The sequence below is a fragment of the Petromyzon marinus genome, chromosome 69 (assembly GCF_048934315.1).
Source record: "Petromyzon marinus isolate PM22_M1 ecotype Great Lakes invasive population chromosome 69, UKy_Petmar_22M1.pri1.0, whole genome shotgun sequence".
NCBI classification, from domain to species: domain Eukaryota; kingdom Metazoa; phylum Chordata; class Hyperoartia; order Petromyzontiformes; family Petromyzontidae; genus Petromyzon; species Petromyzon marinus.
This window is the reverse complement of record NC_133735.1, coordinates 2,327,335-2,345,671: the sequence shown is the minus strand read 5'-3', so window position 1 is coordinate 2,345,671 and position 18,337 is coordinate 2,327,335. Positions and strand designations below refer to the sequence as shown.

At 55.3% G+C, this 18,337-nt stretch overlaps 1 protein-coding gene across 1 annotated transcript in view; it reads right to left on the bottom strand.

Moving 5' to 3' along the window:
• The window catches only part of LOC116957083 (uncharacterized), a 59,065-nt gene that overhangs the window by 28,556 nt on the left and 12,172 nt on the right, over nucleotides 1–18,337 (bottom strand). Inside the window, exons 5-8 of the mRNA XM_076055097.1 lie at nucleotides 17,412–17,758; nucleotides 11,738–11,852; nucleotides 11,319–11,707; nucleotides 6,250–6,331 (exon numbers count right to left, since the gene is read on the bottom strand). Of these exons, the coding sequence (XP_075911212.1) occupies nucleotides 6,250–6,331; nucleotides 11,319–11,707; nucleotides 11,738–11,852; nucleotides 17,412–17,758 (933 nt within the window). The remainder of the gene's footprint in view (nucleotides 1–6,249; nucleotides 6,332–11,318; nucleotides 11,708–11,737; nucleotides 11,853–17,411; nucleotides 17,759–18,337) is intronic.

Below are 18,337 nucleotides of genomic sequence, written 5' to 3'. Positions count from 1 at the left end.
GGGGAGTGGTGAGCAAGAGTGGTGAGTAAGAGTGGTGAGTAAGAGTGGTGAGTGGTGAGTAAGAGTGGTGAGTGGTGAGTAAGAGTGTTGAGAAGTGGTGAGGAGTGAGGACTGGTGAGTAAGGAGTGGTGAGTGGTGAGTAGTGGTAAGAGTGGTGAGTAGTAAGAGTGGTGAGTAGTAAGAGTGTTGAGTAAGAGTGTTGAGTAGTAAGAGTGTTGAGTAAGAGTGGTAAGAGTGGTGAGTAGTAAGAGTGTTGAGTAGTAAGAGTGGTGAGTAGTAAGAGTGTTGAGTAAGAGTGGTGAGTAGTAAGAGTGGTGAGTAGTAAGAGTGGTGAGTAGTAAGAGTGGTGAGTAGTAAGAGTGTTGAGTAGTAAGAGTGGTGAGTAGTAAGAGTGGTGAGTAGTAAGAGTGTTGAGTAGTAAGAGTGTTGAGTAGTAAGAGTGGTGAGTAGTAAGAGTGGTGAGTAGTAAGAGTGGTGAGTAGTAAGAGTGGTGAGTAGTAAGAGTGTTGAGTAGTAAGAGTGTTGAGTAAGAGTGGTAAGAGTGGTGAGTAGTAAGAGTGTTGAGTAGTAAGAGTGGTGAGTAGTAAGAGTGTTGAGTAAGAGTGGTGAGTAGTAAGAGTGGTGAGTAGTAAGAGTGGTGAGTAGTAAGAGTGGTGAGTAGTAAGAGTGTTGAGTAGTAAGAGTGGTGAGTAGTAAGAGTGGTGAGTAGTAAGAGTGGTGAGTAGTAAGAGTGGTGAGTAGTAAGAGTGGTGAGTAGTAAGAGTGTTGAGTAAGAGTGGTGAGTGGTGAGTAAGAGTGTTGAGTAGTAAGAGTGGTGAGGAGTGGAGGAGTGGTGAGTAGTAAGAGTGGTGAGTAGTAAAAGTGGTGAGTAGTAAGAGTGGTGAGTAGTAAGAGTGGTGAGTAGTAAGAGTGTTGAGTAGTAAGAGTGGTGAGTAGTAAAAGTGGTGAGTAGTAAGAGTGTTGAGTAGTAAGAGTGGTGAGTAGTAAGAGTGTTGAGTAGTAAGAGTGGTGGTAGTAAGAGTGGTGAGTAGTAAGAGTGGTGAGTAGTAAGAGTGGTGAGTAGTAGGGTGAGTAAGAGTGTTGAATAGTAAGAGTGGTGAGTAGTAAGAGTGGTGAGTAGTAAGAGTGGTGAGTAGTAAGAGTGGTGAGTAGTAAGAGTGTTGAGTAAGAGTGTTGAGGAGTGGTGAGTAGTAAGAGTGTTGAGTAGTAAGAGTGTTGAGTAAGAGTGGTGAGTAGTAAGAGTGTTGAGTAGTAAGAGTGGTGAGTAAGAGTGGTGAGTAGTAAGAGTGTTGAGTAGTAAGAGAGGTGAGTAGTAAGAGTGGTGAGTAAGAGTGGTGAGTAAGAGTGGTGAGTAGTAAGAGTGGTGAGTAGTAAGAGTATTGAGTAAGAGTGGTGAGTAGTAAGAGTGGTGAGTAGTAAGAGTGTTGAGTAGTAAGAGTGGTGAGTAGTAAGAGTGTTGAGTAAGAGTGGTGAGTAAGAGTGGTGAGTAGTAAGAGTGTTGAGTGGTGAGTAAGAGTGTTGAGTAGTAAGAGTGGTGAGGAGTGGTGAGTAGTAAAAGTGGTGAGTAGTAAGAGTGGTGAGTAAGAGTGGTGAGTAGTAAGAGTGGTGAGTAGTAAGAGTGGTGAGTAAGAGTGGTGAGTAGTAAGAGTATTGAGTAAGAGTGGTGAGTAGTAAGAGTGGTGAGTAGTAAGAGTTTTGAGTGAAGAGTGGTGAGTAGTAAGAGTGATGAGTAGTAAGAGTGGTGAGTAGTAAGAGTGGTGAGTAGTAAGAGTGGTGAGTAAGAGTGGTGAGTAAGAGTGGTGAGTAAGAGTGGTGAGTGGTGAGTAAGAGTGTTGAGTAAGAGTGGGGAGTGGTGAGCAAGAGTGGTGAGTAAGAGTGGTGAGTAAGAGTGGTGAGTGGTGAGTAAGAGTGGTGAGTGGTGAGTAAGAGTGTTGAGAAGTGGTGAGGAGTGAGGACTGGTGAGTAAGGAGTGGTGAGTGGTGAGTAGTGGTAAGAGTGGTGAGTAGTAAGAGTGGTGAGTAGTAAGAGTGTTGAGTAAGAGTGTTGAGTAGTAAGAGTGGTGAGTAGTAAGAGTGTTGAGTAGTAAGAGTGGTGAGTAGTAAGAGTGGTGAGTAAGAGTGTTGAGTAAGAGTGTTGAGTGGTAAGAGTGGTGAGTAAGAGTGGTGAGGAGTGGTGTTGAGTAGTAAGAGTGGTGAGTAAGAGTGGTGAGTAGTAAGAGTGGTGAGTAGTAAGAGTGTTGAGTAAGAGTGGTGAGTGGTGAGTAAGAGTGTTGAGTAGTAAGAGTGGTGAGTAAGAGTGGTGAGGAGTGGTGGTGAGTAGTAAGAGTGGTGAGTAGTAAGAGTGGTGAGTAGTAAGAGTGTTGAGTAGTAAGAGTGTTGAGTAAGAGTGGTGAGTAGTAAGAGTGTTGAGTAGTAAGAGTGGTGAGTAGTAAGAGTGGTGAGTAGTAAGAGTGGTGAGTAGTAAGAGTGGTGAGTAGTAAGAGTGGTGAGTAGTAAGAGTGGTGAGTAAGAGTGGTGAGTAGTAAGAGTGGTGAGTAGTAAGAGTGTTGAGTAAGAGTGGTGAGTAGTAAGAGTGGTGAGTAGTAAGAGTGGTGAGTAAGAGTGTTGAGTAGTAAGAGTGGTGAGTAGTAAGAGTGGTGAGTAGTAAGAGTGGTGAGTAGTAAGAGTGGTGAGTAGTAAGAGTGGTGAGTAAGAGTGGTGAGTAGTAAGAGTGTTGAGTGGTGAGTAAGAGTGTTGAGTAGTAAGAGTGTTGAGGAGTGGTGAGTAGTAAAAGTGGTGAGTAGTAAGAGTGGTGAGTAAGAGTGGTGAGTAGTAAGAGTGGTGAGTAAGAGTGGTGAGTAGTAAGAGTGGTGAGTAAGAGTGGTGAGTAGTAAGAGTATTGAGTAAGATTGGTGAGTAGTAAGAGTGGTGAGTAGTAAGAGTGTTGAGTAAGAGTGTTGAGTAGTAAGAGTGTTGAGGAGTGGTGAGTAGTAAAAGTGGTGAGTAGTAAGAGTGGTGAGTAAGAGTGGTGAGTAGTAAGAGTATTGAGTAAGAGTGGTGAGTAGTAAGAGTGGTGAGTAGTAAGAGTGGTGAGTAAGAGTGGTGAGTAAGAGTGGTGAGTAAGAGTGGTGAGTGGTGAGTAAGAGTGTTGAGTAGTAAGAGTGGTGAGTAAGAGTGGTGAGGAGTGGTGGTGAGTAGTAAGAGTGGTGAGTAGTAAGAGTGTTGAGTAGTAAGAGTGGTGAGTAGTAAGAGTGTTGAGTAGTAAGAGTGGTGAGTAAGAGTGTTGAGGAGTGGTGAGTAGTAAGAGTGTTGAGTAGTAAGAGTGGTGCGTAAGAGTGTTGAGTAGTAAGAGTGTTGAGTAGTAAGAGTGTTGAGTAGTAAGAGTGTTGAGTAGTAAGAGTGTTGAGTAAGAGTGGTGAGTAAGAGTGGTGAGTAGTAAGAGTGTTGAGTAGTAAGAGTGTTGAGTAGTAAGAGTGGTGAGTAGTAAGAGTGTTGAGTAAGAGTGGTGAGTAAGAGTGGTGAGTAGTAAGAGTGTTGAGTGGTGAGTAAGAGTGTTGAGTAGTAAGAGTGGTGAGGAGTGGTGAGTAGTAAAAGTGGTGAGTAGTAAGAGTGGTGAGTAGTAAGAGTGGTGAGTAGTAAGAGTGGTGAGTAAGAGTGGTGAGTAGTAAGAGTGGTGAGTAGTAAGAGTGGTGAGTAGTAAGAGTATTGAGTAAGAGTGGTGAGTAGTAAGAGTGTTGAGTAAGAGTGGTGAGTAAGAGTGGTGAGTAGTAAGAGTGTTGAGTAGTAAGAGTGTTGAGTAGTAAGAGTGGTGAGTAGTAAGAGTGTTGAGTAAGAGTGGTGAGTAAGAGTGGTGAGTAGTAAGAGTGTTGAGTGGTGAGTAAGAGTGTTGAGTAGTAAGAGTGGTGAGGAGTGGTGAGTAGTAAAAGTGGTGAGTAGTAAGAGTGGTGAGTAAGAGTGGTGAGTAGTAAGAGTGGTGAGTAGTAAGAGTGGTGAGTAAGAGTGGTGAGTAGTAAGAGTGGTGAGTAGTAAGAGTGGTGAGTAGTAAGAGTATTGAGTAAGAGTGGTGAGTAGTAAGAGTGGTGAGTAGTAAGAGTGGTGAGTAGTAAGAGTGGTGAGTAGTAAGAGTATTGAGTAAGAGTGGTGAGTAGTAAGAGTGGTGAGTAGTAAGAGTGTTGAGTGGTGAGTAAGAGTGGTGAGTAGTAAGAGTGGTGAGTAGTAAGAGTGGTGAGTAGTAAGAGTAGTGAGTAGTAAGAGTGTTGAGTAAGAGTGGTGAGTAAGAGTGGTGAGTAGTAAGAGTAGTGAGTAGCAAGAGTGGTGAGTAGTAAGAGTGGTGAGTAGTAAGAGTATTGAGTAAGAGTGGTGAGTAGTAAGAGTGGTGAGTAGTAAGAGTGGTGAGTAGTAAGAGTGGTGAGTAAGAGTGGTGAGTAGTAAGAGTGGTGAGTAGTAAGTGTGGTGAGTAGTAAGAGTGTTGAGTAAGAGTGGTGAGTAAGAGTGGTGAGTAATAAGAGTGGTGAGTAAGAGTGTTGAGTAAGAGTGTTGAGTAAGAGTGGTGAGTAAGAGTGTTGAGTAGTAAGAGTGGTGAGTAGTAAGAGTGGTGAGTAGTAAGAGTAGTGAGTAGTAAGAGTGGTGAGTAGTAAGAGTGTTGAGTAAGAGTGGTGAGTAAGAGTGGTGAGTAGTAAGAGTGTTGAGTAAGAGTGGTGAGTAGTAAGAGTGGTGAGTAGTAAGAGTGGTGAGTAGCAAGAGTGGTGAGTAGTAAGAGTGTTGAGTAAGAGTGGTGAGGAGTAAGAGTGGTGAGTAAGAGTGGTGAGTAGTAAGAGTGCTGAGTAAGAGTGGTGAGTAGTAAGAGTGGTGAGTAGTAAGAGTGGTGAGTAGTAAGAGTGTTGAGGAGTGGTGAGTAGTAAGAGTGTTGAGTAAGAGTGGTGAGTAGTAAGAGTGTTGAGTAGTAAGAGTGTTGAGTAGTAAGAGTGGTGAGTAGTAAGAGTGTTGAGTAGTAAGAGTGTTGAGTAGTAAGAGTGTTGAGTAGTAAGAGTGGTGAGTAGTAAGAGTGGTGAGTAGTAAGAGTATTGAGTAAGAGTGGTGAGTAGTAAGAGTGGTGAGTAGTAAGAGTGGTGAGTAGTAAGAGTGGTGAGTAGTAAGAGTGGTGAGTAGTAAGAGTATTGAGTAAGAGTGGTGAGTAGTAAGAGTGGTGAGTAAGAGTGGTGAGTAGTAAGAGTGGTGAGTAGTAAGAGTGTTGAGTAAGAGTGGTGAGTAGTAAGAGTGGTGAGTAGTAAGAGTAGTGAGTAGCAAGAGTGGTGAGTAGTAAGAGTGGTGAGTAGTAAGAGTGGTGAGTAGTAAGAGTGGTGAGTAGTAAGAGTGGTGAGTAGTAAGAGTGGTGAGTAGTAAGAGTGTTGAGTAAGAGTGGTGAGTGGTAAGAGTGGTGAGTAGTAAGAGTGGTGAGTAGTAAGAGTGGTGAGTAGTAAGAGTGGTGAGTAGTAAGAGTGGTGAGTAGTAAGAGTGGTGAGTAGTAAGAGTGGTGAGTAAGAGTGTTGAGTAGTAAGAGTGTTGAGTAGTAAGAGTGGTGAGTAGTAAGAGTGTTGAGTAGTAAGAGTGGTGAGTAAGAGTGGTGAGTAGTAAGAGTGGTGAGTAAGAGTGGTGAGTAAGAGTGGTGAGTAGTAAGAGTGTTGAGTAAGAGTGGTGAGTAGTAAGAGTGTTGAGTAAGAGTGGTGAGTAGTAAGAGTGGTGAGTAGTAAGAGTGTTGAGTAGTAAGAGTGGTGAGTAAGAGTGGTGAGTAGTAAGAGTGGTGAGTAAGAGTGGTGAGTAAGAGTGGTGAGTAGTAAGAGTGTTGAGTAAGAGTGGTGAGTAGTAAGAGTGTTGAGTAAGAGTGGTGAGTAGTAAGAGTGGCGAGTAGTAAGAGTGGTGAGTAGTAAGAGTATTGAGTAAGAGTGGTGAGTAGTAAGAGTGGTGAGTAGTAAGAGTGGTGAGTAGTAAGAGTATTGAGTAAGAGTGTTGAGTAGTAAGAGTGGTGAGTAGTAAGAGTGGTGAGTAGTAAGAGTGTTGAGTAGTAAGAGTGTTGAGTAAGAGTGGTGAGTAGTAAGAGTGGTGAGTAGTAAGAGTGGTGAGTAAGAGTGGTGAGTAGTAAGAGTGTTGAGTAAGAGTGGTGAGTAAGAGTGGTTAGTAAGAGTGGTGAGTAGTAAGAGTGTTGAGTAAGAGTGGTGAGTAGTAAGAGTGTTGAGTAAGAGTGGTGAGGAGTGGTGGTGAGTAGGAGGGGGAGGAGCCAAGGGTGGCGTCTCACCTGCACGATGGCCATCCTCTGCTGACGTCGCTGCTCGATGACGACATCCTCGTCCTCCTCCTCGGGGTCAAAGTCCTCCAAGCTGGGTGGGGGGGTGGAGTCAGCGAGGTGAGGGGGTGGAGTCAGCGAGGTGGGGGTGGGGGGTGTGGAGTCAGCGGGGTGGGGGTGGGGGGTGGAGTCAGCGAGGTGGGGGGGTGGAGTCAGCGAGGTGGGGGTGGGTGGAGTGAGCGAGGTGGGGGGGGTGGAATCAACGAGGTGGGGGTGGGTGGAGTGAGCGAGGTGGGGGGTGGAGTCAGCGAGGTGGGGGGTGGAGTCAGCGAGGTGGGGGTGACACAAGGGTCGAGCTGACACACGTGCGTGTGTGTACACGTGCGTGTGTACACGTGCGTGCGTGTGTGTACACGTGCGTGTGTGTACACGTGCGTGTGTACACGTGCGTGTGTACACGTGCGTGTGTACACGTGCGTGTGTACACGTGCGTGTGTGTACACACGTGCGTGCGTCTACACACGTGCGTGCGTGTGTCTACACACGTGCGTGCGTCTGTACAGGTGCGTGTGTGCGTGTGTGTACACGTGTGTGTGTACATGTGCGTGCGTGTCTACACACGTGCGTGCGTGTACACACGTGTGTGTACACGTACGTGCGTGTGTGCGCGTGTACGTGTGTGTGTACACACCTGTGTACACACCTGCGTGTGTACGTGTGTGCACGTGTGTGTGTGTGCACGTGTGTGTGTGTGAACGTGTGTGTGAGGTACACGTGTGTGAGGAACACGTGTGTGTGTACGCGCGTGTGTGTGTATAAAACAACCCCCTACCTCCTCGCGGTGCCGGATGGGCAACTCTGTCGTGGACAGTGCTGTGGGGGGAGGTCCAATTTCGATTGGCTCCTCCCCTCATGGCATGTGTCTACCACAGGGGCTAAACGGGGGCTCTGGACGGGTGCGAGGGGCTGGTAACCCCTCCACCTTCAATTAATTACCACGAAACTACGACTGAAATATATAACTAATAAGCTTGGCCGGAGGTCCCGGGGGGCCAGGCATCTATGACGTCTCCTGGCCAAACCCCAATTGGCGAAGCCAGGAGATTGAATATCTACCCTCGGGGCTCCGCCAGAAACAACGAAAAACCACTACGGGTGGCCACATGGAATGTTAGAACCCTCACTGCGGAGGAGAGGCTGCCACTCCTCTGTCGGGAGCTGGACCGGTACCGCCTGGATCTATGTGGCATTCAGGAGGTCCGGTGGACCGGTTCTGGCTCTTGCCACCATGAGGGATGGACAGTCCTCTACTCGGGGCAGCAGACTGCCAAACAACAGGGTGTGGCTCTTCTTTTGAACAAAAGAATGAAGGGGGCGTGGGAGCGTGGCGGTGAGGTGTGGGAAGCTGTAAGCCCCAGGCTACTTTGGGCTCGCCTTCCCATCAACCGGAGGCGAGGAATGGTGGTCGTGGTTACTTATGCCCCCACCGAAGATGAACATCCGTGGAGGGATGCAGGCAAAGCCGATGAGTCAGATGCCTTCTATGACCTCCTGTCACAGGTGCTGGCTAAAGTGGCCCCTCGGGATAGAGCCATCATGTCGGGTGACTTCAATGCCCGAGTTGGTCATGATGCTGGCACCTGGTCTGGAGTGATTGGAGGGCATGGGCCAGATCAGCTCAATAACAACGGTAGGAGGCTGCTAGATTTTTGTGCAACCCATGGGCTTGTAATTACCAACACGCTGTTCCAGGATCGGCGCATCCACACAACATCATGGATGCATGCCGGGTCCAAGCAAGAACATCTGCTGGACTACATAGTGACGGACCAGCGGATGCGAGCCCATGTCCTTGACACCAGGACCTCTGACCATGGACTAGTCATCTGTAAGATGCGCCTGCCATTCCTCTACTCCGGTGGTGGGTGTACACCCAGGACCCCATTCCAACCTAAAGTGGCCTGGTCTCAGTTATCTGATGAAAGTTGCAAGCGGGAATTTCATCATCGCTTGCAGCTGGGATTGGCATCGTCCCCGACTCCTCCTGATGTCGAGGGTAAATGGGCGAGGTTTAGGACTGTGACTCATGCAGCTGCAATGGCTGATTTAGGTACGCGGTCCAGACCTCCCCAGAGACCCTGGCTGACAGAGGAGGTGTTCAGGATGGTTGAGAAAAAGCGACAGGCCCACTGTCATCGGCTACAGAATCCCACGTCAGAGAATGAGGAGGCTTACCGCAGCCTTCGCTCGGAGGTTCGGAGAGCCGTGAGGCGCTGCAAGGATGGGTGGTGGTCGCGGGTTGCTGAGGAGATGGTGTCTGCCTCAGTGGCCCGTGATCACAAATCTCTATTTAACTCCATCAAAAAAGTAACCTGCAGCGCCACACCTATTACCATCATTAGGGGAAAAAACGGTGATCCAATCTCCGACCCCCAGGAACAGGTTTGCAGATTTGTTGAGCATTTCTGTGAGGTCCTAGAGGAGGGAAAATCCCTCAGCCAGGAAAACATCGTGGCACAAAGTGAGGATGACCCTGCTGAGGCTGCGGTGCCTCAAATATTGGAAGTCACCCCCTGTGAGTGGCTGGCTGAGGTGCCATCTGTTGAGGAAGTACTGAAGGCGATCTGGAGTCTGAGACCAGGAAAGGCAGCGGGCAGAAATGATCTCCCAAGCGAAATGCTGAGGGAGGGTGGCGTTTCTGCACAGACTGCTCTATATGACATCATAACAACAGTCTGGACCACGGGACGGGTTCCGCAGGATTGGAAGGATGCCCTGGTGATCCCCCTTTTTAAGAAGGGGGACCGCACAGACTGTAACAACTACAGGGGCATTTCACTCCTCAGTGTGCCGGGAAAGGTCCTGGCAAGGATTATTCAGCATCGCCTTGCCAGGCATGCTGAGGAGAGGCTTGCGGAGCCCCAATACGGTTTCAGGAAAGGGCGGTCCTGCACAGATGCCATATTTTCTGTCCGTCTGCTACAGCAGAGGTGTAGGGAATTCCAAAAAAACCTACATCTCTGCTTTATTGACCTGGTCAAGGCCTATGATACCATCAGTAGGCCTGGGCTCTGGGTTGTTCTTCGTGCTTTTGGAGTACCTGACCCTCTGCTCACGATCATTAAGGACCTTCATGATGGTGAGCGGGCCCGGGTAAAACTACGTGGCCGGGAGTCAGAGCCATTCCCTGTACACCTTGGGGTGCGACAGGGATGTCCTCTGGCTCCCACATTATTTAACATCTATTTTGACCACGTAGTTCGTGAAGCCTCCAATAGCTGTACCGGGGGAATCTCCATATGGTACAGATATAATGGGAGTCTGATCGATGCCCGGGTGCGGTCAAGGGATGGCTCCCTATTGCTCAACCACGTTATGTATGCTGATGATTTGGTAATAGCTGCTCATTCAGAGGAGGAGTTGAAGACGCTGCTGCTGAGACTGGAGCGTGCCACTAAGAGGTGGGGCCTTACCATCAGCCCCACTAAAACTAAGCACCTGCCTGGGTATTTTGTACCTTAGGACACTACACCCCCACAACTCCCAATCGGTGATGGGGCAGTTGTGGAGCGAGTGGAGAGTTTCCCATACCTGGGCAGTGTGCTTATGACTGGCTCCAGTTTAACAGCAGAGGTCTCACTCCGAATCAGTCGAGCGGCAATATCTTTTCATCGGTTGCGTAACGCTGTGTGGAAGCTACCTGGTCTGTTGCTCACTGCTCACCACTCTGCCTCACCACTCTGCCTCACCACTCTGCCTCACCACTCTGCCTCACCACTCTGCCTCACCACTCTGCCTCACCACTCTGCCTCACCACTCTGCCTCACCACTCTGCCTCACCTCTCTGCCTCACCACTCTGCCTCACCACTCTGCCTCACCACTCTGCCTCACCACTCTGCCTCACCACTCTGCCTCACCACTCTGCCTCACCTCTCTGCCTCACCACTCTGCCTCACCACTCTGCCTCACCACTCTGCCTCACCTCACTGCTCACCTCTCCGCTCACCTCTCCGCTCACCTCTTTGCTCACCTCTCCGCTCACCTCTCCGTTCACCTCTCCGCTCACCACTCTGCCTCACCACTCTGCTCACCTCTCCGCTCACCACTCTGCTCACCTCTCTACCCACCTCTCTACCCACCACCTACCCACCTCTCTACCCACCTCTCTACCCACCTCTCTACCCACCACCTACCCACCACCTACCCACCTCTCTACCTACCATCTACCCACCACCTACCCACCACCTACCCACCACCTACCCACCTCTCTACCCACCTCTCTACCCACCATCTACCCACCTCTCTACCCACCATCTACCCACCATCTACCCACCATCTACCCACCATCTACCCACCTCTCTACCCACCTCTCTACCCACCTCTCTACCCACCACCTACCCACCTCTTTACCCACCTCTCTACCCACCTCTCTACCCACCTCTCTACCCACCATCTACCCACCTCTCTACCCACCACCTACCCACTTCTCTACCCACCATCTACCCACCACCTACCCACCTCTCTACCCACCACCTACCCACCTCTCCACCCACCTCTCTACCCACCACCTACCCACCATCTACCCACCTCTCTACCCACCTCTCTACCCACCACCTACCCACCTCTCTACCCACCATCTACCCACCACCTACCCACCACCTACCCACCACCTACCCACCATCTACCCACCTCTCTACCCACCACCTACCCACCACCTACCCACCATCTACCCACCTCTCTACCCACCTCTCTACCCACCTCTCTACCCACCTCTCTACCCACCATCTACCCACCTCTCTACCCACCACCTACCCACCTCTCTACCCACCTCTCTACCCACCTCTCTACCCACCTCTCTACCCATCTACCCACCTCTATACCCACCACCTACCCACCTCTATACCCACCACTACCCACCTCTCTACCCACCATCTACCCACCACCTACCCACCTCTCTACCCACCTCTCTACCCACCTCTCTACCCACCTCTCTACCCCCCATCTACCCACCCCCTACCCACCATCTACCCACCACCTCTCCCCACCCACCCACCCACCACCACCTCCCCACGCGACTCACTGCTCGCCGTCCGACGACTCGTGCTGCGCCGCCTTCATCCCCTCGGACAGCGAGCCCTTGAAGCGGTCCTCCCGCTCCCGCGACGCCGACCGTCGGCCCCCGCGGTGGTAGCGGCTGTGGTACCGCGACGCGCGGCCTGGCGACGAGCCCCTCCGGTAAACGCCGCCGCCGCCGCCCCCGCCGTTGCCGCGGTCGCGGGAGCGGCTGCGGCGGGGCCGCTCGCGGCCCGGCGGCGGCCGCTCGGCGGAACGCCGGCGGGGGGCCGGCGGCGGGGAGCGAGGGCGCCGGCCCGGCGAGCCCCCCCGGCGGTAGCCGCGGGGGGGCGACGAGGCCCCGGCGCCCGGGGGGCCGCCGCGGGACGGGCGGCCCCCGGCGGCGGCGGCGGCGCCGGCGGCACCGCCGGCGCCGCCGCCGGGGGCCGCGGCCGCGGCGCCGGGGAGGGCCGCGGCGGAGCCCTCGGCCGCGCGGTCGCGACGGTCCTGGTCGCGCGAGCGCCGGGGGTCCCGGCGGGAGCTCGGCTCGTCGCGGTGCGGCCTGGCGCAGGGAGAGACACGGCGGGGGAGACACGGTGAGGCGCGGAGACACGGCGGAGAGACACGGCGGGGGAGACACATTGAGGCGCGGAGACACGGCGGGGGAGACACTGAGACACGGCGGGGAGAGACTGAGACACGGCAGGGAGAGACTGAGACACGGCAGGGAGACACTGAGACACGGCAGGGAGACACTGAGACACGGCAGGGAGACACTGAGACACGGCGGGGAGAGACTGAGACACGGCAGGGAGAGACTGAGACACGGCAGGGAGACACTGAGACACGGCAGGGAGACACTGAGACACGGCGGGGAGACACTGAGGCACGGCAGGGAGACACAGTGAGGCACGGCAGGGAGACACTGAGACACGGAGACACTGCGTGGAGATGGCGAGAGATGGAGACACGGCAGGGAGACACTGAGGCACGGCAGGGAGACACTGAGACACGGCAGGGAGACACTGAGACACGGCAGGGAGACACTGAGACACGGAGACACTGTGGGGAGACGGCGAGAGATGGAGACACGGCAGGGAGACACTGAGACAAGGCAGGGAGACACTGAGACACGGCAGGGAGACATTGAGACACGGCAGGGAGACATTGAGACACGGCAGGGAGACATTGAGGCACGGTAGGGAGACACTGAGACACGGCAGGGAGACACTGAGACACAGCAGGGAGACACTGAGACATGGCAGGGAGACACTGAGACATGGCAGGGAGACATTGAGGCACGGCAGTGAGACACTGAGACACGGCAGGGAGACACTGAGACACGGCAGGGAGACACTGAGACACGGCAGGGAGACACTGAGACACGGAGACACTGCGGGGAGATGGCGAGAGATGGAGACACGGCAGGGAGACACTGAGGCACGGCAGGGAGACACTGAGACACGGCAGGGAGACACTGAGACACGGCAGGGAGACACTGAGACACGGCAGGGAGACACGGCGGGGAGACACTGAGACACGGCGGAGAGACACGGCGGGGGAGACACAGTGAGGCGCGGAGACACGGCGGGGGAGACACTGAGACACGGCGGGGAGAGACTGAGACACGGCAGGGAGAGACTGAGACACGGCAGGGAGACACTGAGACACGGCGGGGAGAGACTGAGACACGGCAGGGAGAGACTGAGACACGGCAGGGAGACACTGAGACACGGCAGGGAGACACTGAGACACGGCGGGGAGACACTGAGGCACGGCAGGGAGACACAGTGAGGCACGGCAGGGAGACACTGAGACACGGAGACACTGCGTGGAGATGGCGAGAGATGGAGACACGGCAGGGAGACACTGAGGCACGGCAGGGAGACACTGAGACACGGCAGGGAGACACTGAGACACGGCAGGGAGACACTGAGACACGGAGACACTGTGGGGAGACGGCGAGAGATGGAGACACGGCAGGGAGACACTGAGACAAGGCAGGGAGACACTGAGACACGGCAGGGAGACATTGAGACACGGCAGGGAGACATTGAGACACGGCAGGGAGACATTGAGGCACGGTAGGGAGACACTGAGACACGGCAGGGAGACACTGAGACACAGCAGGGAGACACTGAGACATGGCAGGGAGACACTGAGACATGGCAGGGAGACATTGAGGCACGGCAGTGAGACACTGAGACACGGCAGGGAGACACTGAGACACGGCAGGGAGACACTGAGACACGGCAGGGAGACACGGCGGGGAGACACTGAGACACGGCGGAGAGACACGGCGGGGGAGACACAGTGAGGCGCGGAGACACGGCGGGGGAGACACTGAGACACGGCGGGGAGAGACTGAGACACGGCAGGGAGAGACTGAGACACGGCAGGGAGACACTGAGACACGGCAGGGAGACACTGAGACACGGCGGGGAGAGACTGAGACACGGCAGGGAGAGACTGAGACACGGCAGGGAGACACTGAGACACGGCAGGGAGACACTGAGACACGGCAGGGAGACACTGAGACACGGCAGGGAGACACTGAGACACGGCGGGGAGAGACTGAGACACGGCAGGGAGAGACTGAGACACGGCAGGGAGACACTGAGACACGGCAGGGAGACACTGAGACACGGCGGGGAGACACTGAGGCACGGCAGGGAGACACAGTGAGGCACGGCAGGGAGACACTGAGACACGGAGACACTGCGTGGAGATGGCGAGAGATGGAGACACGGCAGGGAGACACTGAGGCACGGCAGGGAGACACTGAGACACGGCAGGGAGACACTGAGACACGGCAGGGAGACACTGAGACACGGAGACACTGTGGGGAGACGGCGAGAGATGGAGACACGGCAGGGAGACACTGAGACAAGGCAGGGAGACACTGAGACACGGCAGGGAGACATTGAGACACGGCAGGGAGACATTGAGACACGGCAGGGAGACATTGAGGCACGGTAGGGAGACACTGAGACACGGCAGGGAGACACTGAGACACAGCAGGGAGACACTGAGACATGGCAGGGAGACACTGAGACATGGCAGGGAGACATTGAGGCACGGCAGTGAGACACTGAGACACGGCAGGGAGACACTGAGACACGGCAGGGAGACACTGAGACACGGCAGGGAGACACTGAGACACGGAGACACTGCGGGGAGATGGCGAGAGATGGAGACACGGCAGGGAGACACTGAGGCACGGCAGGGAGACACTGAGACACGGCAGGGAGACACTGAGACACGGCAGGGAGACACTGAGACACGGCAGGGAGACACGGCGGGGAGACACTGAGACACGGCGGGGGAGACACAGTGAGGCGCGGAGACACGGCGGAGAGACACGGCGGGAGAGACACATTGAGGCGCGGCGGAGAGACACTGAGACATGGCGGGGGAGACACATTGAGGCGCAGAGACACGGCGGAGAGACACTGAGACACGGCGGAGAGACACGGCGGGGGAGACACATTGAGGTGCGGCGGAGAGACACTGAGACACGGCAGGGAGACACTGAGACACGGCAGGGAGACACTGAGACACGGCAGGGAGACACTGAGACACGGCAGGGAGACAGTGAGATACGGCAGGGAGACACTGAGACACGGCAGGGAGACACTGAGACACGGCAGGGAGACAGTGAGACACGGCAGGGAGACACTGAGACACGGCAGGGAGACAGTGAGACACGGCAGGGAGACACTGAGACACGGCAGGGAGACACTGAGACACGGCAGGGAGACAGTGAGACACGGCAGGGAGACACTGAGACACGGCAGGGAGACACTGAGACACGGCAGGGAGACACTGAGACACGGCAGGGAGACAGTGAGACACGGCAGGGAGACACTGAGACACGGCAGGGAGACACTGAGACACGGCAGGGAGACACTGAGACACGGCAGGGAGACACTGAGGCACGGCAGGGAGACACTGAGGCACGGCAGGGAGACACTGAGACACGGCAGGGAGACACTGAGACACGGCAGGGAGACACTGAGACATGGCAGGGAGACACTGAGACACGGAGACACTGCGGGGAGATGGCGAGAGATGGAGACACGGCAGGGAGACACTGAGGCACGGCAGGGAGACACTGAGACACGGCAGGGAGACACTGAGACACGGCAGGGAGACACTGAGACACGGAGACACTGTGGGGAGACGGCGAGAGATGGAGACACGGCAGGGAGACACTGAGACAAGGCAGGAAGACACTGAGACACGGCAGGGAGACATTGAGACACGGCAGGGAGACATTGAGACACGGCAGGGAGACATTGAGGCACGGTAGGGAGACACTGAGACACGGCAGGGAGACACTGAGACACAGCAGGGAGACACTGAGACATGGCAGGGAGACACTGAGACATGGCAGGGAGACATTGAGGCACGGCAGGGAGACACTGAGACACGGCAGGGAGACACTGAGACACGGCAGGGAGACACTGAGACACGGCAGGGAGACACTGAGACACGGAGACACTGCGGGGAGATGGCGAGAGATGGAGACACGGCAGGGAGACACTGAGGCACGGCAGGGAGACACTGAGACACGGCAGGGAGACACTGAGACACGGAGACACTGCGGGGAGATGGCGAGAGATGGAGACACGGCAGGGAGACACTGAGGCACGGCAGGGAGACACTGAGACACGGCAGGGAGACACTGAGACACGGCAGGGAGACACTGAGGCACGGCAGGGAGACACTGAGACACGGCAGGGAGACACTGAGACACGGCAGGGAGACACTGAGGCACGGCAGGGAGACATTGAGACACGGCAGGGAGACACTGAGACACGGCAGGGAGACATTGAGACACGGCAGGGAGACACTGAGACACGGCAGGGAGACACTGAGACACGGCAGGGAGACACTGAGACACGGCAGGGAGACACTGAGACACGGCAGGGAGACACTGAGACACGGCAGGGAGACACTGAGACACGGCAGGGAGACACTGAGACACGGCAGGGAGACACTGAGACACGGCAGGGAGACACTGAGACACGGCAGGGAGACACTGAGACACGGCAGGGAGACACTGAGACACGGCAGGGAGACATTGAGGCACGGCAGGGAGACACTGAGACACGGCAGGGAGACACTGAGGCACGGCAGGGAGACACTGAGACACGGCAGGGAGACACTGAGACACGGCAGGGAGACATTGAGACACGGCAGGGAGACACTGAGGCACGGCAGGGAGACACTGAGACACGGCAGGGAGACACTGAGGCACGGCAGGGAGACACTGAGACACGGCAGGGAGACACTGAGACACGGAGACACTGCGGGGAGATGGCGAGAGATGGAGACACGGCGGGGAGACACTGAGACACGGCAGGGAGACACTGAGACACGGCAGGGAGACACTGAGACACGGCAGGGAGACACTGAGGCACGGCAGGGAGACACTGAGACACGGCAGGGAGACACTGAGGCACGGCAGGGAGACACTGAGGCACGGCAGGGAGACACTGAGACACGGCAGGGAGACACTGAGACACGGAGACACTGCGGGGAGATCGCGAGAGATGGAGACACGGCGGGGAGACACTGAGACACGGCAGGGAGACATTGAGACACGGAGATACTGTGGGGAGACGGCGAGAGAAGGAGACACGGCAGGGAGACACTGAGACACGGAGACACGGCAGGGAGACACTGTCGGGAGACACCAAGACACCGAGACACGGACACACACACACACACACGAGACACGGGGACACACACACACACGAGACACGGACACACACACGAGACATGGGGACACACACACACACGAGACACGGACACACACACGAGACACGGGGACACACACACACACGAGACACGGGGACACACACACACACACACGAGACACGGGGGACACACACACACACGAGACACGGAAACACACACACACACACGAGACACACACACACGAGACATGGGGACACACACACACAGAGACACGGACACACACACACACACGAGACACGGACACACACACACGAGACACACACGGAGACACACACACGAGACACGGAGCCCCCCCGAGACAAGTGGGGACACACGGACGGGCGACACGGTGGCGCCGCGGGGACAGCCACCCCACCTCGCCTCCTCCTTCTTGTCGGCGTCTCTCCGCGTGGCCCCCCTCTCCCTCTCCACCGAGCGCTCCCCGGCCCTGCCCCTCCCCGCCGTCGGCGACGCCGCCGGTGACCGCGCCGGGCCCCCCCTCTCGTCCCGGCCGCGGGGCCGGGCGCCCCGGGACGAGCCCCCCCCCCTCTCGCGCTCCGAGGAGGCCGGGGCCGCCGCGGGGGGCGACGACGGCGGAGGAGGAGGAGGGGGGGGGCGGGGCCGGCGCCCCCCCGCGGGGGAGCGGTTCTCCTTGCCGGGCGATCGCTTCGACTGCTCGCTCCTCCTCCTCCTGCGCCTCGCCGCCCCCCGCTCCTTCTCCTGCTGGGGTCACGTGACACCGGAATGAAGGCGGGGGGGGGCGGGGGGGGCGGGGAGGCGCTAGACGCAGCCACACGTCACGTGACTCCAGGTCACGTGACGTCAGTATTCAAGGGGGGGGTGGTGGCAGACAGACACGTCACGTGACTCCAGGTCACGTGATGTCAGTATTCAAGGGGGGGGTGGTGGCAGACAGACTCGTCACGTGACTCCAGGTCATGTGATGTCAGTATTAAGGGGGGGGGTGGTGGCAGACAGACTCGTCACGTGACTCCAGGTCACGTGATGTCAGTATTAAGGGGGGGGGGTGGTGGCAGACAGACTCGTCACGTGACTCCAGGTCACGTGATGCCGTCAGTATTAAGGGGGGGGGGTGGTGGCAGACAGATTCGTCACGTGACTCCAGGTCACGTGATGTCAGTATTAGGGGGGGGTGGTGGCAGACAGACTCGTCACGTGACTCCAGGTCACGTGATGTCAGTATTAAGGGGGGGTGGTGGTGGCAGACAGACTCGTCACGTGACTCCAGGTCACGTGATGTCAGTATTAAGAGGGGGTGGTGGTGGCAGACAGATTCGTCAC